Raw genomic sequence first — 26432 nt, 5'->3', positions numbered from 1 at the left:
AAGAGTTAACCAAATAGAGATAGATTTTCAATTTTTTTGAATGGCACATCTAATTTGTGTTATATAAAACTGGATAGAAACCACATTGGAACATTCATCTTTTAGTAACCTTGAATACACAATGACCAAAGTAGAATATGGTCGTGCAACTTTAAAAAAAAAAGTCTATCAGAATAATGTTATTTAAATTTTAATTTCTCAGCTTTTAAACCACATATCAAACATATTTCTCTCACAATCGTCTTAAAAAGTGAATATGACTGTATTGTGCCAATAGGTGCACAAGTACCAGAGAAAGCGCATGCCTCCTTTTTCATCTCTTTGAGGGGAAATAGGAATAAGCGCATTGTGTCCTGCACGACATTCCTGAACAAGCAGAGGTTCAATCACATTTGCAGAAGTTATCAAAACTTTCAAAGAGCTCAGCTGGTGCCTTAAGCCACAGGAAATTCACTGGGACATCTGGAGGGATGTGTGCAGATTATTGCTCATTTAGTCTGTTCTAGACATCGGTACGAAGAGGACTGAGATTGCTAAACACACGCACAGACTGGAAGATGCGCACACACAAACAGGCTTGGCTTTGGTAGATCTTACCCCAGGCACACCAAACACACCTGTCTATAATCCCCTATCATGCCCTCGCTACTCCTGTCCTGGCTCATCCAATCAGAGGACAGGTCAGGTAAAGTTTGCTTCCAACTCTTTAGCCCTGTGTTAGAGTGAGAGAATGTGAAATACAAAATATGCCGAAAAAACACAAAATCAAAAACAACACCACAATTTATTGCTCAGTCAGGGTACATTTTTGGGGATTTTAGAATCTAGAAAAACTGTGTTCCATGGGGCTTCAAGGGAAAAAAACTGTTCAGACCAGATGGATTTATATGTATGCTACAGAAAAATCTGTATGTGAAATATTGAAAAACTGGATTAACTACAGTATGTCCACCACTTCATGAAAAAAAAAAATCCAGCAAATTTTGAAACTGGCTTAAAGGTGAAATATTAAATAGATATGTAGTATAACAAGGTATCTAATATTGAGTGTTGTGAATCTAACCTCCACATTTCTGGTTTTATACAAGGGTTTATCAGGGGTATCTTTGTTTTTGATGTGGTTGAGGAGGATATAGCCTACACTGAAATGTTTTTAGGTTATACAGTACAATAACCTTTATCTACATTAATTATAGGATATAGAACTTTTTAGTGCATTGCCTTGATCTTTGTCTTTGCTCTTCCAAACTACACATATTGAGATACACATATAGATCACATAGATCTCAAATTATTCTGGGTCTTGAGAACAAAAAGGAAAAGGCCAAATATTCCCAAACCAGTGTCGCTTCATCTTTCTCAAATTGTGAAATGCAACCAGACAAAACCTCAACACCATGATAAAATCTCAGGAAATTACTTCCTTATTTTAGGTGTGATTGATTGTCCCCCTGACCTGTTAGACTGAAGAGGTGGTTAAAAAGAGGAGGCAGACTAAGATAATTGGGCCCGGTGGTATCCAAAGCCCAGCAGGTGTTGAAAGAACTCTCATAACGGAGATACCTGCAGAGGCTGCAGCCCTGAACTTGAGCACACCTAGGATTTCACTACCTTGGAGGAATTTTGGTGTTTTGTGTTTGGCACGTCTTTTATTGAATAGATGAAATATGAGAGATACTTGTAACTCCTATTGACATATTGGACATGCCACAAGAAAAACATGTACAGGTGTCAAAAATCCTCTGAGGTGTCAACAAATAACTGGTGCATTTTTTGTTTCATGTTTTCTTGGCATGAAAATAATGTCATTCACTCTTTGAAAGTGATGTCAGTTGTTGGAAATATCTCCCATTACAAGAGGGATGCAATTCCCTTACCTGTTGAAAAGTAGGTAAAAGCTGACACCAACAGCAGAAGTACCAGAGATGGAATTTTGTTGAAGTGAAAAAGGGTGTTTTTACTCTTTAATTTCATTAGAGATGCACAGGGCTTCCTGTGTCCTTCTAGCCATTTCAAATGAAGAGGTAAAAGCCAGGCATAAGCTTAAATGATAACATTCTTTCTCAGAGAAAAATATGCATATACGAATCAAAGCTATTGTACTATCCTTATTAGTATCTGCAAGCCAAGGGCTCTGTTCCAATTAAAGAATACTACAGATGGACTATTCAACAAGCATGCACACAAACGAACCTACATAGGTACAGTAAAGTACCCAGTATTACAGAGCCCAGAGAAGAGCTTTTTACTTTAAAAACTATTTAATCAGGAAAATCAATGCCTCACATCAAAGAAATGGAGATGAGGGACAGGCGGATAAAGAGGCTCATCAAAGAAGGAGATCTAGTTAGGGATTCAACGCCCTAATTCCCTTTCTCTTAAAACCTTCGTCAGAGGGGGCACAGGGCCAATTTGCTCCCTAAATGGCTGCGTGTGAATGTGCAGATTGCTTTGCATAGCCGCTGGGAATCTGGGCTTCTTCCTCTTTTTCTTCTCCACACGGAGCCAGTGAATTAGAAAAGATCCAAAGACAGATAGGCTTAACGGAGCCCTAGCTACCTTCCTTAAGTCCAGAGCCCTGTTCCAACTACCAACTAATTCAATCCATGGCCTAACTCAATTAATAGACTTTAATGCACTGTTTCTTCTTTATCTATTCTCTTTCCTGGGGATTTGGGACGGGAGTTGTCGAGTAATATCTGCAAAAAGGTTTGGATTGTAAGTCTGTCTGAATGTTAAGACAATGACATGTCCCAGTGGCATTAGGGTTCATCATGTATGCATCCTTAATCTCAAACATCTCCTTAATCTCGCTTTATGAGACTCACTGTACATTAATGTAATGTAGTGCATAAAATATTGACAACCAGTCTTTCCCGTCTCAGCCTTTATAAGCATTGCTCCAGGATTCATTAGTCAAAATGTCCTTGATGTGAGAGAGGAGCTTCGAGTATCCACGTGATGAGCTGTGTTTTTTACATAATGTCAAACCAATCATCATCTTGAAAACTCCACCTCAAGGTGCGCATTTTGTTTAAATCCAAAGAGGGGTTGTTTCAATATTTCTATATGTGCTTTAAACCATACAATTCATCAATCTTGGACTTGCATTACCTCCAAGGACATATATTCTATCACATATGATCTGCAGAACTGCGGAAGTTGTAAAAGAAATAAAGATAGCAACGGTCAGCCCTGCCACTCCAACTGCACAGTATTCTTCAGGGCATTCATGCACCTAATGAGGACAAATATTTCATGCTTTATCCTCTCTGCTCAACGGAAACATTAACCCCGTCTGAGTGAAAACGTGTGTATGTCTTCCTGAGCCAGTAGATCTGAGACCAGCTCTCCGCAATAGGCTTTCTATCACGCCTGCAGTTCCGATTGATCGTCTCAGCAATCAGCAATTAAACCCTAGTGATGAGAGCGGGAGAGGGGAGGAAGGGGGAGGGAAGGAGAGGTGGGAGGTAACCCACCTCCCCACCCTACCCCACTCCTCTCATCAGCCCAGGAAAGGCTTCACTCAGCTGGGGTGTGTTTGGCCTGGGGCTGGGCTCACTGGTGGAGGTTAACTCCAGCATAAATAAGCATCTTTGGACTCATTACAGGGATTAGAGAGTAATTCGCCTGCGAGGAAGGAGACGACTGCCAGGGTTTTGGTACAGTTTACTACAGTCTTATAGGGGCGAGGGCCCTAGAGATTACAGAGGGAGAGAGATGGAAAGGCAGCAAAAGAGAGAAAGGCCAAGGGAAAAGAGAGGCTGGCTGTCAAGTCTGTGCGTGTGTGTGTGAGTCAATGCAAGCCCCCGGCTGCCCCCTTGATCTTGAGCATGTTGGGGTGCTGTGAAAATGGATAATGGGAGTTAGAACGACCAGGCCTGTCTAGAGAGAAGTGTGCTGATTGTTATAACTTTCCCTCATCTCTCTCTCCTCCACTTAACTAAATAAACACCCAAGAGGTAGCACTCTATCAATTTTAATGATGTTGAAATACAATTTAGGCACAAAATACACAACAAATGCTAATTTGGCAATGATGAGAGGCATCAGAAATTCCTCCCATTATTTATTCAGCTGACTTTCTGCATTTTTCATCAGAACAAATATTCCCATTTCAACAAACACACACACACACACACACACACACACACACACACACACACACACACACACACACACACACACACCCAATTTGGAGCATAAATCAACACGTTCACTCATCAAATATATGCTCTGTGTGGTTCTCGGTAGTCTGTCCAGTGCACCAAAGACAAATAGTTCTGTCCAAAGTCCAGCTGGAGAAACAGAAGGGGCAGAGGATTGTCAATATATGCACACATACATTAAACATAGCAGGTCGATGTGTGTTCAGAAAAGACAGACATCATAAAGACTGAAGTCCAGTCATAAACTCACACACACGACTACCCTCAAAAAGGAGGGCTGTTGACAACACAGGGACTGTTAAACCCTTTTCTTCATGTTTTCATATCAAAATATGGTAAACTTTATGATAAATTAGCATAATAACATGAGTGGTTAGTCATGAGCCTGTTCACTCTATGTGTATTCAATCTGTACAGCTATAAAATTATAACACATTTTAATTTCAAAAAGTCCATGTAATTTCAAAATAAATACAGTCATAGCTGCTTCTTCATATCATTGCCTGCCAGTCATCTCCACCTCGATCTTGACTGGCTCAGGCTGTCCTGCTTCTGCACCACATTTGGGACAGGTGAGGCAAGCGTCTGCAATGATGTGGCTTTTGATGCAGTAGTAGCAGAAAACATGTTGGCAACCCACTGTATGAGGCATGGTCGGCCACTCTCCGCATAGCCCGCACTCTTTCCACACCCCGTGCACGTCTCTACCTCCCTCTCCATCAGCACTTCCTCCCCCAAAAACAATCGAATACACTGTCGCCTTCAGTTTCCTTGTATTGATCAGTGGTAACAGGAAGATGAGGAACTCAGCAAAGCCATGCCACAGCAGCTCCCGGTTCATGTACTGGTAGGTTATGTCCCGGACAACATTTGGCTTGGTGAAAACTGCCTGAGCTCCCACAATCCTTTCAGCCAGGACAGGATGGCAACCTTTCCTTAGGAACACAAGGAAGTTGATGAGACTTGCGAGCTGGGCAATACAAGAAATAAGGTTCAGGCAACTACGGAGACCCTTTTGGAGCAAACCACTGTCTCTTTCAGACACGGGTCCTCCTGTATTCAAACCCAAGCACAGCAGCAGGCTATGGGAACGCTCTTTGAGCCAGCGGGGGCCTGCGGTGAGCAGGGCCAGACCTAACTTCTGCCTGCGGGACAGAGGTCTGTAACGGGGAGAGGAGGAAAAAGTGTTGTGGTAGTGCAGGCTCAGTAAAGACTGGCCCACTGTGGCGCTGCTAGAAAACAGTGTGAACCTCCACAGGAGCAGCTGGAGCAAAGCCCTCAGCTCAGGCTCCAGAGGAGTGAGAAGGCCGGGGCGGCAGTTCTGGAAGCACTGGGAGAACTGGGTCCATACCAGCTGCTCAAGGGCTGAGTCTAGCTCGAGGGCATCCAGCTGGCTGATGCGCAACACCGGGGTCTGCAGCTCATCGCCACTTTCTGGACCAGAGCGTCCGGCTGTCCCTTTTTGGTTTTCCTCGCTTACCAAACCTGCTGGAAAAATACATAGGGATATATGAATTAATCATATTTTTCAAGTGACTCAAATTTTGCAGTTTGTATATCATGCACAAAAACATTCAACAACATTGAGATTATTAGTTTGTTACAGGCTGAATTTTTTTTTGAATTTTTCTAGATGCTGATAAAATAAGAAAAAAAAACTCTTTCTGCTGAAGTGTATAAGTGTGCAAAAGAGACAAATGAATACTAGGAATGTTAAATTAAAATATGGGCAACACCATACTTGATCTATAGGAGTTATGAACATGAACAAAATGTAGACAGAGGCCCATATATTTAAAGGACAGCTCGGTTGCTGGAGGAATGAGGCCCCGGAGGTGAAGCCCATCCTGTTAGGAAGGTTATTTTTTCTTTATACATAGGAACGGAAATCACTTTTCACATGTAAAACCCGTCCTTAATGCAACCTTTGAGCTGCGCAATGCAGAGGAGCAGGGGGTCTTAGTCTGCTCTCTCCAGTGTATAAACACACACAACCCAACACACACACACACACACACACACACACACACACACACACACACACACACACACACACACACACACAGAGGAGGCAAAGCCCAGGGGCTCTTGGTGCCTGCTCCCTCTGGAGATAGGGGTGTGTGTACAAATCACATCACTAGGGATTAGGCTAACGGCACAGTCTCTGGTACACCGTAAACATCTGCCAAATGTGGAACAATTTTCTTCCCCCTAGAGTTGACTCCATATGGGATCTCACCATTGCGACGCCTGGACTATTTTGTGCTGCATACGTTTCCAAACTGCTCACAGTTCCCCCAGTTTTATCTGCCCTTTCCTCAAATGAAACGCTTAAGAAGTGGAAGACTAACTAACGCAAGGAGAGACAGAGCAAGAGGGCCACAGAGAGGCCCTATTTTGACAGTGGCTTGAGTGTCTCGCTGAACAGGATTTGTCACAAGGCTTTAAAAGAGATTTCAGCTTGGTAAATATGGCAGTTTTGACATAAAGAGAGAAAGATGATGGTCACTTTAGACGTTTCTCGAGGAGGTAAAAAAAACATTCTAATATATGATGGCAGTGCTTGGGCTTATTGTGGTGCACAGGACCATCTGTGTATTCATGATGTTTCAATAGAGCCAGGGTACACCGTCCAACTAAGTTAGAATTAGCAAATGAATGAAAAAAGAGTGAATTCACGCTGAAGTAAGCAGGTGTGACAAATTCATTGAGCTGCATTTGAAATGCTGCCATGTTTAGTGACTAGAACCTCGCCTGTGATGGAAGTAGAGTTTGGATTAATAAAAAAAAAAAAGAGAGGTAGTCTGAATGTGTATGCTAACCAATAAACAGGCTCCGTTTGTTTAGCTTAATCTGAAAGTTTTTCCTTGATGGGAGAAAATGTGCAGATTATGTGCCTTTGTGTGTGTATGTGCCTGTGTGTGTATGTATTTATGGGTGCATGTGTGTGTGACTATATGTATGTCAAGGGTAGCCTTGATCTATGCAGAGCTCTAATACAGAGCTAAATTAATCTATCAGTCCATAGTTACACACATACTCTCACACACACACACACACAGCCAGGTGGTGGAAATCCCTGTCACAGCAGCAGCCCTCTCGGGAAAGTAAACCCGGCCGGGTCCAATATTCTTTTCAAAGCCTTTTATCGAGCAGTTTACAAGTTATGAATGAATATGTTTTATTTGGGCAAACACGGTATTGACAGCCACCTATCAATAGTAATGTGACTATTGTCAAGGGTCTGTCAATATTAATGTAATTATGATGTAGAGGGATCAGAGGGATGCCGGAGTCGGGGGCCAAGTAACATCTCCTGCCCACTGCCATATCAATAGCTGGGATTGCTATTGACAGCTTCCCTTCAGACTTGCAGCACTTGGCAAATATATAACAAGCAGACACTTCAGTCAATGCTGGGCTGCCTATAAAAATTAAGCATTTGAATTTACAGGGCTTTTACCGTGGACAGCTGGAAATCCATGTTTCTTATGTAATAGTCAAAAGTCACAGTCAGTGCAAGTGTTTACAGAGTACTGACATGGTGTGTGTTAGAGGACAGACAGTACAGCATTTGCACACAAAACGTATACAGATACAGAGATACAAACTGACAGACGCTTTCTCTGATGTATTCTCTCACACACACACACACACACACACACACACACACACACACACACACACACACACACACACACACACACGATATATTGATAATTCTCTCGTGGGTCAGACAACAAACTGACCCACAGACAAAATGTCCTCTCTTGCCGAATTGGCAACTGACAACTAAAAGCAGGTTAGAGGAGTTCACTGAAAATCAACAGAAAAATCACCTGAAAAGTCTGGGGTCTTGCATTTCTATCAGAGCTGTATAAAATAGTTTAAAAACATTTTCCTTGGAATATTAAAGGGTATTTTGATTCAGGTCAGATGAGAGTTTTTTTCCTCCCCTTGTTCCTTTAGCCTGTGCATCTTGTTCAGACAAAGATAATACTCTGACTCAAGGCTGACTGCCATAGCTTACAGACTACTACAACAACAACAACAACAACAACAACAACAACAACAACAACATCCATTCTAACTGGAAACACACCGTTACATCGCTTCAAGGCAAATGGGTGCCTTGACCAGTGTGAGGAAGGAGAGAAGAGGCAACAAAAGTCTACAGAGCATCAGACTGAAGTCTTGCAGCTGTACCGGGTCCTCTAAAAACTAGAAAACGGGCTGTAATGACAACTACTCAACAGAAAGACACATCGAAAAAGAGACGGAAAAAGAAGACCGACACGTCAGACAACACGTCATGAAACCCCCAGCTGGGAGCTCTGAGGTACTGTCTACTGATACAGTGAAGAAAAGAAACTGGGGGCAAAGATAGCTGAGGAGAAAAAATGCGGGAAGGGAAAAAACAGATAAGCACAAACCTCTCCCTAGGAGCTGACCTTCATACTGATGGTCACAATAAAGGAGGAGGGAACATTCCCGAAGCATACATGTCTCAGCTATACTGAGGTGCGGGCATCCAGGGAATAGCCTATAGACAGAGGAAGGCTGCACTTTCTTCTTGACCTTGGCTTTGGTATCTAGGGATGGTATGAGGGTGTTTAGGGCAGGGGACTAAAGACTGGGGGATTCTAGGAAGGTGGAGTGTCTCCAGGGGATTGCATTTTGCTTTTTCTGCAACAGACAAATGCTCTGAAGCCACTCACAAAGCTACTGAAAGTTGGCAGTTGGAAACTGTGTGGCCAAAAGTCTCGATTTAGCTCCTGGCATGGCGTAGTGCTCAAATTCCTAAGCACTTATCTATGGTTGTTAGCATGATATATTTGCTGAAATAATGCATAAACGTTCACTTGGGTTTCTATGATGCTTGTAGTGAGAAATAGGCGATGTACTGGCAAAGCATGCTGGATTACAACTTTACATTTTCTTCTCTTGCTCATGTAAATTAATTTGTGTAAAAGCTGTGGTGGATAAAACCTATTTCTCAGAGCAGTCCAGTCTCATTTTTTTCTCTCTCCCGCCCCCTCACTTTATTGCCCTTCTTTCGCCTGGAACGAGCGCGAGCCTATTAGCCAAGGCCTGCTAATGTCCTCACCATGAAAACGGATGAGAATGTCAGATTTAGAACTTTTAAGACAGTGATGTCATACAGCAGACCACAGGCATTACAGGGACGCTAAGATTACCCAGGCGGTAACCAGACTAATTGTTATGAGTCTGTTTCATGAAAAATGAATGTGTGCAAATTCACAGAGGGGTCTTCAGGCTGTGTGTGTGTATGTGTGTCACACACTAATGCTTTATCAAGGCTCTCTTCTCTCTCTAATCACCCAAGACTCCTCCGAGCCATGGCGTAAGGGCCAAGTTAATGCCTGAAAAAAAAAAAAAAAAAAATACACATCAGTTAGAACACCACATCTGACACACAAAAATCTGCTCTGCTTAATCTGGTTTGCTCAGAAGGTAAATTATTTAAGAGAATTAATTGATTTCGTGAGTACGAAGGTTGAGTATGCTAAGGCTGTATGAGTAATAAGTACAGGGGTTTGCAAAAAACAACTTAAAAAGTCATGAAACATTTAGAGCCCAGAGAGGCACAATGAACGTGGAAGAAAAAGCGGAACTAATAAATGAGAGAACTGAAGTTGTGTCTTTCTTAGGAGTCAATGAGAAAGTACCGGGGCCTCACCTCATGCAAATAAAATGTGTTATCCTGAGGAATATTTGATCATCACATTTCTTCGCTTCTCTTTATGCATGAATAACATAGTGTTAATAAAAGAGGAAACATTTTGCCTGCTTTTTTAATCTGTGTAGCAATTAAATTGTGTGTAGAAGTGGAAAATTCTAAACTGAGTGGGAGCTGTTTCTTTGTCTCCTATAAAATCTATGAAAATATGCAGGATGAGAGATTCAAGCAGCTGCTAGAACAGATAAAACCTACTGATACTAGTTTTAGGAATTCTTCTTCGATATGTATCTGTGAATCAATTTGGAGAACTGGACTGCTGCAAAATTATAGCCCTAATGACATTTTGACATGTTATACTTTCATCTCAATTTGGAAGTTTAATGCATTGATTTCCTGCAAAAATAAGAAAATAATGTGCCTTCTGGCAATGTACAGCTAGTGCAATGCAAATATGGAAAAAATACTGTGATACTTAAGAGATAACTGAATATGATGTAGACTTTATCAAAATTAATTTTGCATACTGGATGCTCAGAAAATATCATGCATTGCCTCTTCGTAATAACAGTTTTATATCTGCCAGTTCCTATCAGTATATTACCATATGTAAAGCTGGCAAGTAAAAAACAAAACAATAAAAAAGAAAACAACAACAAAGAAAACAACAAACCAGACAAAACGAAGGGAAAAATTACGATTTGATGACACATTATCCATTAAAATGCATTATAATTGCTGATTACAGCTTCTAAAATGTGAAGATTAGATTGCTTTTCTGTTTCTTATCATTTTAAATTGAATACCTTTGGCATTATTGGTATGAAAATAGAACCCTTAATTGTACCCTGGGGCGAAATTCTTTCCAAGTTTGCAGATAACCCCACTGCCTTTATCACTTGCCTTCATCTGGAAACTGTATTAAATGACCTTATGACCCCAGAGTGACATCACAGCCCAATCTAACTTCAGTGACTCCCTTAAAAACACACTCATTACACTAAGTGTTTCGTTCCAGAGACACATGACTACACTTCACTCTCATGCAATCAGATGGTCTACATTCTCTTCATAATGCATTGTCTCTTAATTTTTTAGCTTGTGCCCATCAGTCTTTAACAAAAACAAAACCCAAATCTGCTCCATTTTGATAATAAGGCAGGAGCATTATGAGATAATCATAGTGGGGATTAGGTTTTGGCAGAGTGTGTGAAAGCAGTGAAGTCAAAGCCACTGGAAAAGAGAGATATAACCAAGAGGCAGATAAGAGTACAGGAGTGATGATTGGGATGAGAGAAATGAAGTGAGTACTCACTTGAAAATCAATAAGATCAACTTTGCCTTGAATCTCAGTGTGGAAAGTTTTGATCTCTGGCACTGATTATTTAGGGGAATAATGGAATTATGTGCAGAGCAGTGGAACATACTCTTGAAGGAATACACAGCCACAAGGTTACCATCCAAAGTTGCAGTTGGTAAATATATCTGGACAAACTCACATTGAATACTAATTCACAGTTGTTGGTCGTTTGAACCATATGCACAATACACATCGATATACATCAGTAATGGAGTTGATTTTAAATGCAAACACAAGGGAAAAAAAGGAGCATATAGCGCTTTAAAAACACAACACTGACAGTACACAGAAACACGGAGGTGATAACGAAGGACCACAAGACTTTACACCGTTTAAACGAAGCAGACATGCCGCATTTGAGCTTCCAGTGGAAACACGAGGGTATTGAAGAAAATAGTGTAGACATTAATGTTTTTTAAGCAACATAACGAATATATATTTACCCATTTCTTTTCAGGTGAGGGGTGAAGTCAATGTAACCCAGTCTTCCCTGATACAACGAAAACAAACAGTATTTCCGGGTTGCAAAAATTCATCCCGCCTCTTAAAGAAAACTCACCAATGGTGTGCAGATACGTCACGGTTGCGAATCCCGTGGTCAAAATTAGCCAATCAGATCTTCCAGCGCCAAAGCAGCGGCAAACTGCAGGGGTAAGCGTCTGGAAGTAATGCATTCACAACCTCCGTTGTAGTAACAACACATAGCGACCGAGTTATCGGTGAAGCCACGGTAATTCACATGAAGTAACACAGATAACGTCTTACATGCACTCAAAATGCCAGGCATTGACTTTCTGCGGGTTGGTCTTCAGTGGTCTAATCATGTAAACTACAGGGCTGTTCAAAAGTTTAACCACAGTGAAGAGTCGTGATAATGAGTGTTACTTAACGTTTGTTAGCTTTCTCAAATTCAGCGGTTTGTTTCATAAACAACACGGGTAATGGTGAAAACTTGTTTAAGAATGAGCCAAAAGACAACAACACAAGAGCCAGGGAAAAACTCGAAGCTGTCGGGACAGGTAAGGGATACTTTGAACCTACCATCTCCCTCAGGAGAAGTACAGCTGAAAGTTGCCATCCAAAGTCCTGAGACTGAGACAACCAACGTGAAACAGCTTCTAAACGAGTTCATGGGACTTTACGAACAGAGGTTGAGATGGCTGGAACTAGACCCCACTGTGACCCGGGAGGAGCTGCTTCAGGTGAGCAAATATCCTTTACACAACGCTTTCTCACGGTAGCGTGGCCGAGCGGTCTATGGCGCTGGATTTAGGCTCCAGTCTCTCTGGAGGCGTGGGTTCGAATCCCACCGCTGCCATTATAGCTAATTATGACTTAAAAGTGTGAAAATTTACGTCAGGCAGGGTGAAATATCTGCTTGACCCTCTGTCACATGTTTGTTAGTTAGTTCATTGTAACCATGAAGCATCCCGGGACGCTTCTCCTGATTACATCGGTGTTTCCCTTACATATGCTTTGCTTGGGCCAGGGTAGGTAAAATCACTTGCTTTCACCATAGGTAAGTTTTAGATTAGAGCGCCTTATTTTACTCTTTTCACAGGAACTAATTTTTGGCCACACACCTGTTTGATTTTGGACAAGAGGCTTCTCTTCATGCAGCCATGTGAGGCGTTCAGATAACAGAATAAATAGCCTGTGTTGTACTCCCTCCCCTCCCCCTGCAACTTCCAGGGCTGAAAAATTAAGCCAACATGGAAGTGCAAAAAACAGTTCCTCGAATGGCCACTTGAGGCGGCCCCAAAAGTGAGTAAATCCCCATACACTCACATTAAAATGTCCAACTTTACAGCTTGTTTACAGCCTAGAACAAAGAACGGTTTGGGTCTCCATAGCTAATTTCCCCCTTCATGACCAAGGCACATGGGGTGAATTTTTATACAAGTCACCTGTTTAAATTTTGTTAAGGCTTAAAGTTAAGCATAATTGAGGATGTGGTTGCTTGGGTGACAGGTGAATGCTGACACATTTGGCTTGTTACTCTGTGTCTAGCCACCAGCTGTCTGCTCAGTGTTACCTCAGCTAATTCAAGTCACTTAACGTGACATCTAGGCTATGTATGAAACAGACCCAACAAAAGAGGTGTTGGAGCCTTTTGGAGGATTTTTCATGCATACATCGGACAAATAATATGGCTTATTGTGTGGTTAATTGACTAGCTAATGTGAGGATGTCTGTGCTCCTGTTTTTTGAGGTGAGTGAAATTCTAGTGATATTGGACTTATATGTTAGCTCTAATTAGCATGTGTTGGTGTCTACGCTCACCATGCTTAGCTCGTTACTGTAGCTTGTTAAGTAGCTAATTAGCAAGCAAATTAATTAGCCTTGGGTTAGCCTTTGAGCCAAAACGCCCAGCTGTGCTAATGATGCTAATGGGAGCATATGCTTGCCACAGTTATTAAACTAGCATGAACCGAAGTCTCAGAGTCAGGCACTGCTAAGATGGTGACAGGGGAGCAGCTCAATCTAAGCTTCAAAACTGCTCTTCAGAAACCTATAGGTGATGTCACAGAAGCTACTCCCATCTTTGCATACAGTCTATGGTCTCTGAATCCATATTGGCCATATGCTGCGCTACCCACCAGGACCAGAAAATTCTCACCCTGTCAGAAACATTGCACTTTTGTTGGGTCTGTTTCAGCTAATTCAGGTCACTGAAAGGACAGTGTCTGATCAGACATGATCAAATAAAGATACTGTATCTTGTAAATCACACCGTTGCTCATTTTACTGGGGAAACTTCAGCCTACTCAGGAGGACCCTGGACCCTGGATTGTATTCATGGGCCCAGTCGGGTTTTTTAAAAAAAGCGTTATTGAGCACGGCATTTAGAACCAAAGTCTTTACAGGATGTGTAGTCTTCTGCCGACATCTATTGTCATTAGGTTAACATCCATCCAATACAAATCAAAGAGCATCCTGTCCACTGTGACTCCGGCATCAGAAGATGACCTCTGTCCTGTCAGACAAATGACAGTAGGAAGCACAGGGGTGCTTTCATAAAGCCGCAGCACTTGTAACAGGTGGCAAATTGCATTATGTTTCCATCTGAGCGGCAGAGATCAGGAACATAGATCCACACTCATATTTAAAAAAGAGAGGTTTCTAATCATCAGGATTGTGATGTGACATCATTTAGGTACAGAATGTAGCCTGTGTGAGCTGAGCTTTGCATCAAAGCAAGTGTAACAAGGTTTCAGAGATGGGTTTCAGTTAGCCGGCCCCAGTTGAGGGCCTGCTTAACAAGGTTATGTGTTTAGAACCCAGGAGCTCCCAAGTCCGAAGGTTGATGTGGGCAGTTAATCATAAAGCTTGTCCATTGAAAACACAATGCCCATTCATCCATGAACCCACTCTACGTTTATGATGTTTCCATGTTAAAACACTTGAACAACCTCCCAATTAAAGAATCCATATAAACATTTTTTTTCTTCTGCCTGGGTGCAGTCACCATTAATACGAATTCCTCGTTGTTCCAAAGCTGCAAAACATGAAACCAACATGCCATTGAGTTTTATATAATGGCAACATTTTCAGTTTCACATTTTAAAATATGTTAAAAAAAAATGTTAACTTGGAAATGTTATCTTAGATACTGCCACATCTACCATCTTTGTAAAGTTACTCTCCCTGAAGCTATACAACCCTGTTATATTTTGTGTCAGGGGATGGTATAAACTGCTTGTTGACTTTTTTTGGCTGTAGGGGACAACTGTTTATGCAAACAGATGTACAGGTGCTCCTCCAGGACAAAATGATTCTGAATTTCAGTGGCTCTGCAATCATTGTATGTGTTGGGTATCTGGCTAACTGTACAATCCCTTTAAGGGATAGGTGCACATGCAAGTCTTCTAATTGAGATAAAAGAATGACCGGAGAGGCTGTACTGAAGAATTGCGCAGATGTAATATATATATATATATATATATATATATATATATGTAAACAACACACTTGAACTTAGAAATATGTGCATTCTTTCAGTCACAAAGCAGCAACAGTGAATAGCATATTTCTGAGCCTGACCTAATGCCTGTCAAACTACCTCTTCTTGCCTGCTCATGAAGTGTTCCTTTCTAATAATACAGTTCAGAGGTCATTTGTTGTAAATCCCATGTGCATTGCTACGTGAAAGCCAAGAGTATCTGATCTCCTTGTCTGGCAGGACTAGTCTTGTATAGTGGTTTTCGGAAGTAAAACAATGTTTTCAATATCAAAACCGTTTCATTACTCCTCAATGATTAACACAAGAAATTGAAGTCAAGAATAAACCCATGGTTATAATTCGATATGTAATTAACTAAATGGTGGTAGAGTGAGTGACAGACGGCTGTTAGATGGTATCTTTATAGATCAACAGTGGATTTCAGGATTTCACTACCACCACCACAGTCACAGGTCAGTTGGCTTCAGATGTGTATTTTTGACCCAAAATAAAAGAATCACAACCTGCCCTATGAGACTATTGACTCTCCACCCAGTGTAGCTTCCTTTTAGATAAAACATAAACTATCATATTGTGTTGTCCTGGTTATCTGGGGATCTGTCATGTTTCTCTTATGAGGCTATCATTGGAAGCATTTAGTTCCCTGTTTTTTCTGTTTATTAATTCACAGATTTTGCCAGTAGGAGAACTACATTAAGTTAATTTGCAATTTGCAATCGTGACTTGTTATCCCTAGCAACCTTTTGTCCTGATACAGGAAAGTGTGTGATATTGTTATTGCATTGTAAAAAGTTGCAAGGAGGAAGTTAGGGGGCAATGGGAGGGTGTATTGCTGTAGACTGTAGGTTGGTGTCCCTACCCATGCTGTAATTCAGCTTTTTGACTATTTAATATTACACCATGACCATATATTTTAGTTGCCTAAACATAACTATAAATTGGTGATCATGATCTAGTTGCCATGAAAAACAAATGGAAAAACTTTGTCAGCGAGCATTTTGCAGATATGTTTCCTATTAATATTCTGTTGATACGTTAATAGAGAATGCAATTATGTTTCCCCCAAAGCATATCAAACTAATGCAAAACAGTTGTATATAAATGTAATCATTAAGGAAAACAACTGTTTTTTGTCAGTCAGTGGCCCATATGATTGAACATAATTTGTGGTGCACAAATTATGTTTTTACTGCTCTTTTGCTTTAAACATGGATTTTGTTTTTCATTTATTTGACTGATTTAACAAAGTAAAACAATTTGTATCATAGAAAAACACTGCATGGTTCTACTGTCGTCTTGTTACACAACAAATAAACCACAGTTTGATCCTGCTGTGCTATTATTCTTTCAGAAGAAAGAGGATTTCCTGCGATCTTATGTGAATGACCTCACAGACCAGACCCATGTGCTGGTTCAGACCATTGAGGATCTTCAGATGGAAGCTTCCAATAAGCTGGGAATGAAGCTACACACCTCTGATTGTATCTTGGATGTAAGGTTTTCTAAATGCTTTTATACCATTTTGTTGTAATGACCTAGTCAGTAAATAGTAACGCGACAAAGGGTTTCAATACATGTAGAATAAATACATTTCTAAAAGAAATGTAGAATATTTTTAGAGACATATTTCCCAGTATACCCACATCAACTTGAAATACATGAGAACATCTGACTGGTGTATAAAAGACAAGTTTGGAAATTTAGATTTTTATACCTACAGAATATTTTGGAGCTCACCCCATGGCCCGTTGTGTGTGCACAACATAAAGAACATAAGAAAAAGTAAAAGAAAAACCAAGCTATACTATACAGGTGACGCTTTTCAAAGATTTGCAACATAAATGTTGGTTGCAAACCCAACTTATTTCCTTTTGAATACATACAAATAAATGTACATACCTTCATATAACCTTGCTGTATAACCAGGGTTAGGGTTAGTTAACCATGAACACAAGTGGTAATCAGTTTTTCAAAAGTGAGAACAGGAGAGAGAGAAAAAGACAGAGAATAACAGCTCCTGGCTTTTTTCTATTCTGCAGTACCATTGTCTCCAGGAACCTTTATTTGCGAACATTACTCGAGTCCAAGGTCTTGTCAACTTTATAAAATCCAATCAGTTGAGATCACACTGAATGCAGTTAACAGTTATGCAATGAAAAACAATTCTTTGTTTAGACAGAATAATATCACTTTATTGAATAGTTTCTTTCGTGAGACGTGGTGTTAAAGATACAGTGAACTCTTCAGGATAGTAAACTGAAAAGAAGTAGGGCAGGGAAGGTCCTCTATAATTATCTTTTAAGTTTGTGGCACCAACCATTTTCTAGAGGAAACTACAAATTAGGATTCATTCATAGTGGACTGGAGGTGGAAAGCTGTGTGCAAAAAAAGTTTTTTTTTCCTTTTTTTTCCCAAGTTTGTCAGTGCAAGGCAGGGTAATAAAGACATCATCACCACTTGATGCAGTGACCTTAAGGTATTGTTCAATTTCAGTTCCAGCCAGGCTTCTATCAATATGCTCTCTTCTGAGTAGATTTTTAACACAGAAAAGTAATTATGGCAAATTATACATCAAAGTATCTGCTGTTATGGAGAAGGTCAGAGGGCTAGTTTTGTGTGCGCTCTACACTGGTCAATACAATACTTTGCACGGGAGTGGACCGTCACCTCACCACATGGATCCTTGACTACTTCACCAACCAACCGCAGAATGTGAGGATCCAGGACTGGGTGTCTGACGGAGTCATCTGCAGTACAGGAGTCCCACAGCGAACAGTTCTGGCTCCGTTCCTTTTCACCCTCTATACTTCAGACTTCTCCTACAACTCCACTCACTGCCACCTGCAAAAGTTCTCTGATGACTCCTCCATTTTCAGCCTCATACCTGATGGGGATGACAGGGAGCACAGAGAACTGACCCAGGACTTTGTGGACTTGTGCCAGCAGAACCCCCTCCAGAACAACGCTGGGAAGACCAAAGAGCTGGTGGTGGACTTCCGCAGACAGAAACACGCTCCTCCCACACTGGTGAACATCCAGGGAATGGACATTGAGATAGTGGACTCTTACCTGGGTGTTCATCTGAACAATAAACTGGACTGGACTGAAAAAAGAACAGAGCAGGCTGTATCTGCTACAGAGACCCTGGTCTGTTGGAGTGCAGGGGGCACTCCTGAGGACCTTCTATGACTCCGTGGTGGCATCAGCCATCTTCTAATGTGTGGTCTGCTGGGGCAGCAGCATCTCCCCTGCTGACAGGAAAAGGCTCACCAGACTGATCGAGAAGGCCAGCTCTGTTCTGGGATGCCCCCTCTACCCAGTGAAGGTAGTGGGTGACAGGAGGATGATGGCTTAGCTATCATCCCTGTTGGACAACATCTCCCACCCCATGCAAGACACTCTGACAGCACTGAGCAGCTCCTTCAGTGACACGCTGCTGCACCCATGGTGTGTGAAGGAGAGATACCGCAGGTCTTTCCTTCCTGCTGCTGTCAGACTTTACAACAAACACTGCACTCAGTGACCTCACACACCAAAGACTGACAATCCACCATGCGCAATACAAGTTACCTGCTGCTACGTTTTGTATTTTGTATATTTAGTATTTAATGTCAATATTATATTATATTTTATTATATTATTTATCATCTCTTAAGTGTTTGGTTCTTATCATTTGATAATCTTTTTTTCTTTCTGTACACTTTGCTGCTGTGATGCTGCAAATTTCCCCACTGTGAGACTAATAAAGGAATATCTTATCTTATCTTATCTTATCTTATCTTATCATCTTATCTTATCTTATCTCATATTGTGGCATTGCTTAGGAACAAAAAAATACCAGCATCTCTGTAGCTTCTCTTCCACAGGGCTTTCTCAGATTCCTTTATTGACTAGGCCGTGAATTATGTTTTATGGCAAACTATAGCATAATATATGTTCACAGAATGGTGAAAATGGCTAAGACCTGTATTAGTTTTCAGATGTATTATTATAAGTAGAGGATTTTAGACTCTGGATCAATTTATTTTGCTCTTTCTTGTAGACTAAAAAAATGACTACTTAAGGGAAATAGGTGAAGAAGAATTTGTTGAGGAACAATTTGAACTGATTGTTCCTGACAGTAACAGCTTCTCTTGGCAGCCAAAGAGACACAACTTGAGGGAACATAATAGTTTGTTGCTGTGCTATTGACCCATCTACCAAGCTTTTGAATCTCCATTTTCACCCTTCTTGAATGATGCTCTCAATATCTGTTTATGTTACTTTGTATGTTTTCAAGGTCTAGATTGGTAAACAAATACAAACAAATGGACTGCCTCACTCAACAGTCTATTAGGGTAGTCAGGGGACAATAGTGTGTTTCTGCTCTGATGTCCATAATGTGAAATCCAATCAAATGAAGAGCATTTAGAGCTACTTATGGACCGTTCCACCATGTAAACGATGCAGTGAGCTCTGTAATGGGAGCTTGGCTAACGTCTGATTGAATCGTAGTGTATGGCCTTGTTGATGCACAATAGGGTTGAACTGTAATGGACACTAAACAGAGTTAGTTTTGTGGTCATAATGTCATGAAATCCAAGGCTTGTTTTCTCTGTTGTAGACTGCTGCAATTAGTCTGTTGTCTATTTGTCATCCAGATGTCATATCATCAAACAGTACTCTGTGAATAAGACTGAACATCTGTCTTAACCTGTAGTACCCTATAAGTCAGTTATAGGACAAGTCCTTTAGCATGTGAAGGTTTAGACACATATATGAGAAAAATGTATAAATCCATTTACCTTCTGCACTATTAATAACCCATGTGACATCATTGTCCTTACTTGGTCAACCTTAGTGAATTGATGCTCCAGCCACTCCAGCCAGGTTAAAACTTACACAAATAATTCTGTGTACCTTCTTCATGACCAAAGTCTTTATATTGACCTTCAATAAGGTGCAGCATCAAGCTCTATTTCTTCCTCTCTAATAGTGTAGTGTCCACTGACACAGATTATTATGGATATTGAAGTACATAGATGTATATTTAGTTGTCGCAGTGGAAGCTGGCAGTATTGAGAATCTGTATTTACATGTAGACTCCCAGTCCTTGTGATGCTATTGCCAGTATGAGTTTCTATGGTTAGCTAGATTTCCAGTGAGGGAAAAAAATGTACGGAAAATGCTGAACTTTCTTTGTGTCATTCAGTTATAATAAAAAGCATTATTATTAGGGCTGAGGAGTGTTTGGAAAACTTATGGGGAAACTTCCTATTTAGTCATTTCCTTCAATCATCTGGGTGATACGCTTGTTGGACAGTCGTTTTGGCAGCTTTTGGCAGCATAAGGATTAGTAATCATATAATGCAATAAAACTGGCACTTTATTGATCCCTGTAGAAATGTTTTTTCCTCTAGCTTTATTCCAGGCAGGTCAAAGGCACAAGGGCAGCTATAGAGCAACTTCTCCAGCTGGCAGGAATTCAGTATCTTGCTTAAAAACGCTTTTATTAGGTAGATGGTTGCCAATTTTAGGTTTCAATGACAGTTGGAGGATGGATATAGGACTCACCCTTAATTTTAGATATGTAATTAGGACAACTTAGATGACCAGGGTCAAACCATTGTCAGTTTATCTCACCATATTTTGCCCCACTTATAGGTCTCTCCATGATTTCTCAACTAGAGAATTTTCTGCGCATTATTTTGGCCCCCTGGTGTAAATTCCTATTTTGGTCACTATCTGATCTTTTGTCTATCAGATCAAAAGATCACAGATCAAGATTTCTTTAATCCGACATGGTTGGAAAACACATCTGACAGTGCTGGAAAACATGTTCTGAAAATATGTCATATGAATCAGTTCTTTTCTAGCATAAACCAGCCTTAAGTCTTTTAGCATTATGAAGGCCGAGTGGAGGGTCAAAAGGTTTCATGGATTTTATCTTTTTTTCTCATTGTCTCCTCATTGTCAGTCCTGTGGCTCTAATTTATTATCTCTCAATGACTTCTTCAGGACCTGAATCAACAGAGGACAACCCTAGAGCTTAGACATCATCTTCAACATCTGAGATCAGACATGAGCTCCATTACACAATTCATCCAGAAAACTGGACACACGCACAGCCTTGAAGTGAGTCTTATTCCATTTTTTCTGCTGTCTCGACTTTTTCTTTCTTCGGTTGATCTGTCTTAAATTAGCAATTTGGTACACTTTGTTCATACATTATGTGTATACTGTGTAAATCGCAGTGAATGTTTGTCTTTGTGGTACATGGTTTAATTCCCAGAGTTTAGCCCCTGGCCTGCAGGGCAGTACAGGGGACTGTGAAGGCCTGAGGGGGATCAGTGTAGATCAGAACAGATCAGTAGGGATCATTTGGGATCACTGACCCTCTCTTTGATCCACTCAACCTGTCATCTCACCATTCCCACACAGTTTTCAAATTATTACCCTAACAGTCATAGTCAAAGCACCCGCACATTTGTAAACATATTTTTGAGATTCTTTGTCTGCACTGGAGATGTGTTATTCTGTTCTGCTGCACCTTTGAGTGGAAGTTTCCCATTTGCCATGCTTGTTAGCTGTCCTTGTTTAGAAACGACTGGGTTAATGAATAAGACCTAATTTATTTTTGTCTTATTCATATCTGAGAAAAGAACAAATAGCTTAAAACAAGTGTCAACTACAAATTTGCTAACTGAATGCTGGGAGGACTCCAGCTGTGATGAGTGTCTCCATTTCTGTGTGTGATTCCAGTGACTATTTATGACATTCCCCATAAACCACAGAGCAGGGGCTATTAAAATCTCAGAACCAAATGAGAAAATTGGTCTCATGACTTAATTCATGCTAATAAGAACATAATTTCTTTCTGTCATGTGGAGCACCCTCTGTAGTAGCACTCTTAAGACCCATTTTGCTTCCCTGACTGTAGCAAAACAGTACATAAAAGAGGCAGTCTGTAAGTCATGCTGTAGCTGTTGGATAGAAACCTTTCCATCTCTGAAAGACTAAATTTTCTGGAATTGATAAAATATCCCCTTTCAGAATGACTGCAATTTTTTTTATTCATACAGCTAATTAGTTTCACAGCCACACTTACATGAGCATTAAGAGCAGATTTGATTTGTTTCCATGTGACAATAGTGACACAAATCATTGCTGTCAAAATAAGCCAAAAATGATTCCTTCTAAAAAAACACAGGTTTCGAACAATTCAAATATCTATTTATGCGCATTATGTCCATAAGAGTTCAACCAATACAACGAGAGATGTAACTATTTGTTCCCTCACAAGTCCAAATCACTCTCTCTGTGGCCGAGTTGGGTTGTGAACTCTCTGTCATTATTACCACACAGTTGTAGTTGAATTATTTGCCTGTTCTACCTTGATCTACATTTCATTTTCAATCAATGAAAGTGACATTGACTGTCAAGCAGTGTATTCAGTTTAGTGTGCCAGGCTGCAGTTATTATGCTATTTTTTTTCACAATTGAATATTCATTTTCAGAATCAAATGTCAAATTTATTTATTTTTTTGTACAATTTGATTTGTTGACAGCCCTAAAATATATGTGTATCAGTTTTGGCAGGAATTCAGTGAAATTAGTTTTAACGCAATATTGATATATTTTGTTTGCTATAACTGATTAAGCCTATACTGTATACAATTCATGTTTTGGACATAGAAAAGTAGTTGCTGTAAACCTCACTGACCCTCTGTAGTGACTACTCTGTTTGAGTCAGCGAGAGAATGTGTAAACTCACTTCAGGTCTGCATTAAAAACCATCTCTGAACTTTATGACCTTTCTCTCTCTCTCTCTCTCTCTCTCCTTCTCTTGCTCACACTCACATTTGCTTATGTAGCAGCTGCTTTGAGGGAGAGCGGGAGTGTGAGAAAGAGAGAGCAGGGAGGTCAGAGGGTTGCGATGGTTGACTATGCTAATGCTGTTGTTAATGACTTTGCTGTGAGTGATAATTGATCGTCTTCATTACCATATTAACTCCACTGCCCCCACCCTTCCCATATCCCCACCAACCCCCAGTCTCCTTCTATGCAGTAATGGATGCCCCCGTTTGATCCTTGGAATAATGAACTAATTAGCTTAATTAAAATCAATAGAGGTGCCAATACCAGGTTAGACATTTCAGGGACACGTCTCTATCTGCAGGGAAGGGAATTTTCAGGAGAGGGTAAGAGAGGATGGATGGCAGGGGGTTAGAGGAGAGATACATAAACAACAGGAAGGGTGGAAAAAAAAAGAGTGAAGAGTAAACAAGGAAAGAAAATAGAGACAGAAAAAGAGGAAACTTAAAAAAAAAAAAGACAGATCAACAGAAATAGAGTGAGATACGTTCGTACAAACAGACAAAGAGGGAGAAAGTTGGGATGCGAAGAGTTGTAGGTTTAAAGATTGTAAAATGTCAGAGGTAAAATATAAAAATGGGTGGACAAGGGCAAAGACAAGAAGGCATGAGACAAAGAGAGAAAAAATATAAGGAAAGGAGGGAGCCAAAGAAACTAAACGAGAGAGAGAGGGCCAAAGAGGTTCCTAATGCTGATTTATGAGTGCTTGACGGTCGTTAGCTGGAATAAATGGCTTGTAGGAGTGGCTGCAGCATTACTCCCTGTGCAGGATACTAAGTGCATTGTAAGGTCAGCCATAAGGCCAAACTTACATATGTAGTGCTCTGCCCTTGTAAACCTTTGTTAATATATCAGCCACAGGATGGAACTGTAACCAGTCCATCTGATATGCTGGGATTACCGGGGCTTACAAAACCTGTATGCTAATTAGTTTGTTTCAGTTTTATTTTAAGAACACAAAGGTGAAGTGGACAGAACTTTTACAGGAAAAATCAAATGCACAAACTGTGTTTGCTTTGAATATGATTTGCTACAGTGTAGTGTTGAAACAATAAGTCGATTAAGCAATTAATAGTTTAGCAAAATGACTGAAAATTAATCTACAATTAACCATTTATTCTTTACAGTCACTTATTTTAATCCGGTTCGAGGTTCTCTTGAGGATTTTCAGCATTTTTATGTTTTATATTAGTGTAAAGTGAATATTGGATGTAGACTGTTGATTAGACAAAACAAGATATCACCTTGGGAGCTGTGAAATTGTGATGAGTATTTTCAGTATTTTCTGATGTAAAATGAAACAATCACTCAATAATCAACAATGGAAATTATAAAGTTGTTTGCTAGTCCATGCGAGTGTGATCTTGTGGACTGGACCTGGTAGCTGTGGGGCAATATAAAAACAGTGTAACACACCATTTGCCAATAGACATAGAGCTCATATAAAGTTAATTAAAAAACAGATCATTGTGCAAATGTTTTGCATAATCTCTAAAGCAAGCAACATATGCAACTGTGGGTATGGTATCTCCCCACTGGGTTATAAGTATGGTTTATATACATCCTCACAATCATTCTATGATGAATTGGAGTAGTAGTAAATTTTATATTTTAGAAGTTGCTGCCAATAGAATTTGAAACACAATGACCACTTATGTCCCTGTATAATCAAGTCTTGCATTACTGTTGTAAATATGACACTCGTTTTGTAGACTGCTCAGACAGGAAAAATGTATTCTCAGAAGATGTCAAAAGAAACTATTAGATTGCAAAATTAAAAATGGAATGAACTTGTGTGAGTATCTACTGTATATTTGTATATAGGTTAATCCTGAGCATTTGATGCCATATAGTATTCTTTCAATGAGGCGCAGAAAAAAGCCCTGAACGTATGGCAGCAGTTTGTTTTTTTCCTGTAGGCTATCATCATAGTTGCATCACTTTACACTTGCATCAAGCTCACTCTGGACAAAATTAAAGCCCACTTTTTAGAACACATTCACTCTAAACATGTAGGCCTTGACATAGTAGAACAAGACACTGTCATGTCCCTTCCAGTCACCATCTCCATGAGTTGCATTATCCTATTTTTTTCATCCCTCGCTTACTGTTGTGATCTGGTGACTCACGCACACACATTCCGGCTTTTGTTTTTTCTCCTCTGTTGCTTTCAGTTGACCTAGCTCCAGACAAAAGGAATGGAGGGTAGTGGAAAAATGTAATGATTGCGTAAATGGATGGCTATTTTCAGATAGAAAAGAAACAAGAAAAGGGAAAGTGAGTGGGAAAGAAAAAAAGAGCAGGGAAGAGGGGACGTGGGTGAGGGGCAAATGAATGAGACAGAAGGAGACAAGAGAATGTGATGAGGTTGGAGGCTGGAAACAAAGGAAAAGAAATAGAGGGGAAAGCAAAGAGAGAGAGAGGAGAAGGGACATAGGAGGGGGGAAAGTGAACCAATTCTGTGAATGACTTTTGCTTTAATAAGTTTTTTTTCTTTCTTACAGTGGAGGTTCTTATACTTTTTCTACTTTTAATATTACCAGTCCTGCTATGTCTACAAGTACATCTACTGATATGGCTGCCGCTACAGTATATGTCCTATTACTTCTGTCTTCTCTCCAGTGTCTAATAGTGAACAGAGCCCTAGTGACAGGATTTGTTTGACTGTTTTCCACATCCTTGCCATCTCCACTGGAGATTGAGATGTGATCACTTTGGAAGTATCAGTACTGCTTGTTATAGACAGAGCACCTTCTATAAGAGTGTTCTGCATATGCCTGTTCTGTTTGTCCTAAAACTGTGTGAGAAAACTCATGTGATGCAATATCCATGTAATGTGCTCTCTGTTTTCTCTCACTCTCTTGCTTCTTTTTCTCTCACTCGTGCACTCTGCTGATTTTGACCATTACTTACTTAATACTATATTTCTTCACCACACTTTAATGGTATAATTGTATTACACATAACACACATACAGACAGACAGACACATACACACGTAAGCCCTCCTTCTAACAAATGAGTTTACTGTGGTCATAACCTTCACAGGGCTCATTATCATAGATTGCAGGTCTTTTCATAAAGCTGAGACCACTGGTGACGAATTACTAACAGGTCGGACACATGCACATATCCACATACGTACACACACATTGTGGTCCGTAATGAGACCTTATTCCGGACACCCAACCTAGCTGCCTGTAAATTACAGCTGCCACTCTGCCATACATACTTAATCAGCTAATGTTGTTTTATTCCTTATTATTAATTTGCTCCTGTTTCTGATTTATCTAAAGCGCTCTGCAGCACACCAGTATTTTCTCTCCTTTACAGTTCAGAGAGGCAGAGAATGAGAGGAAGCCGTGTGCTTATTCATGTACTTAGG

The 26432-nt window shown here is 40.3% G+C and overlaps 2 protein-coding genes and 1 non-coding gene across 5 annotated transcripts in view; 2 read left to right on the top strand and 1 right to left on the bottom strand.

Moving 5' to 3' along the window:
• Window positions 1–4029: 4029 nt before the first annotated feature.
• On the bottom strand, window positions 4030–11737 carry pex2 (peroxisomal biogenesis factor 2). 3 transcript variants are annotated; one of them, XM_023416871.2, is made up of 2 exons: window positions 11674–11737; window positions 4030–5654 (listed from the first exon to the last, which is right to left on the bottom strand). In XM_023416871.2, exons 1-2 carry the CDS (start codon window positions 11675–11677, stop codon window positions 4666–4668), a joined length of 993 nt encoding a protein of 330 aa, XP_023272639.1. In that variant the 5' UTR covers window positions 11678–11737; the 3' UTR covers window positions 4030–4665. The 3 variants fall into 3 exon arrangements, with proteins under 3 accessions (XP_023272639.1, XP_023272638.1, XP_087032955.1); XM_023416870.2 differs by having other exon boundaries at window positions 4030–5657; window positions 11674–11735; XM_087176829.1 differs by lacking the exon at window positions 11674–11737 and adding an exon at window positions 8603–8684.
• A 134-nt stretch (window positions 11738–11871) lies between these two features.
• LOC111662964 (uncharacterized) overlaps window positions 11872–26432 on the top strand; it is a 102220-nt gene continuing 87659 nt past the window's right edge. Inside the window, exons 1-3 of the mRNA XM_023417011.2 lie at window positions 11872–12432; window positions 16546–16686; window positions 21192–21308. Of these exons, the coding sequence (XP_023272779.2) occupies window positions 12172–12432; window positions 16546–16686; window positions 21192–21308 (519 nt within the window). The 5' untranslated portion in view covers window positions 11872–12171. The remainder of the gene's footprint in view (window positions 12433–16545; window positions 16687–21191; window positions 21309–26432) is intronic.
• trnal-uag (transfer RNA leucine (anticodon UAG)) lies at window positions 12467–12548 on the top strand. The gene has a single exon. It is a non-coding gene; the product is annotated as a tRNA-Leu (tRNA).

This window comes from Seriola lalandi, unplaced genomic scaffold (genome assembly GCF_002814215.2).
Source record: "Seriola lalandi dorsalis isolate HSWRI2012SDOR001 ecotype SW California unplaced genomic scaffold, Sedor1 jcf7180002054570, whole genome shotgun sequence".
NCBI classification, from domain to species: Eukaryota; Metazoa; Chordata; class Actinopteri; order Carangiformes; family Carangidae; genus Seriola; species Seriola lalandi.
Note: the sequence above shows the minus strand (reverse complement) of the source record. Positions and strands in the feature narration are given on the sequence as shown.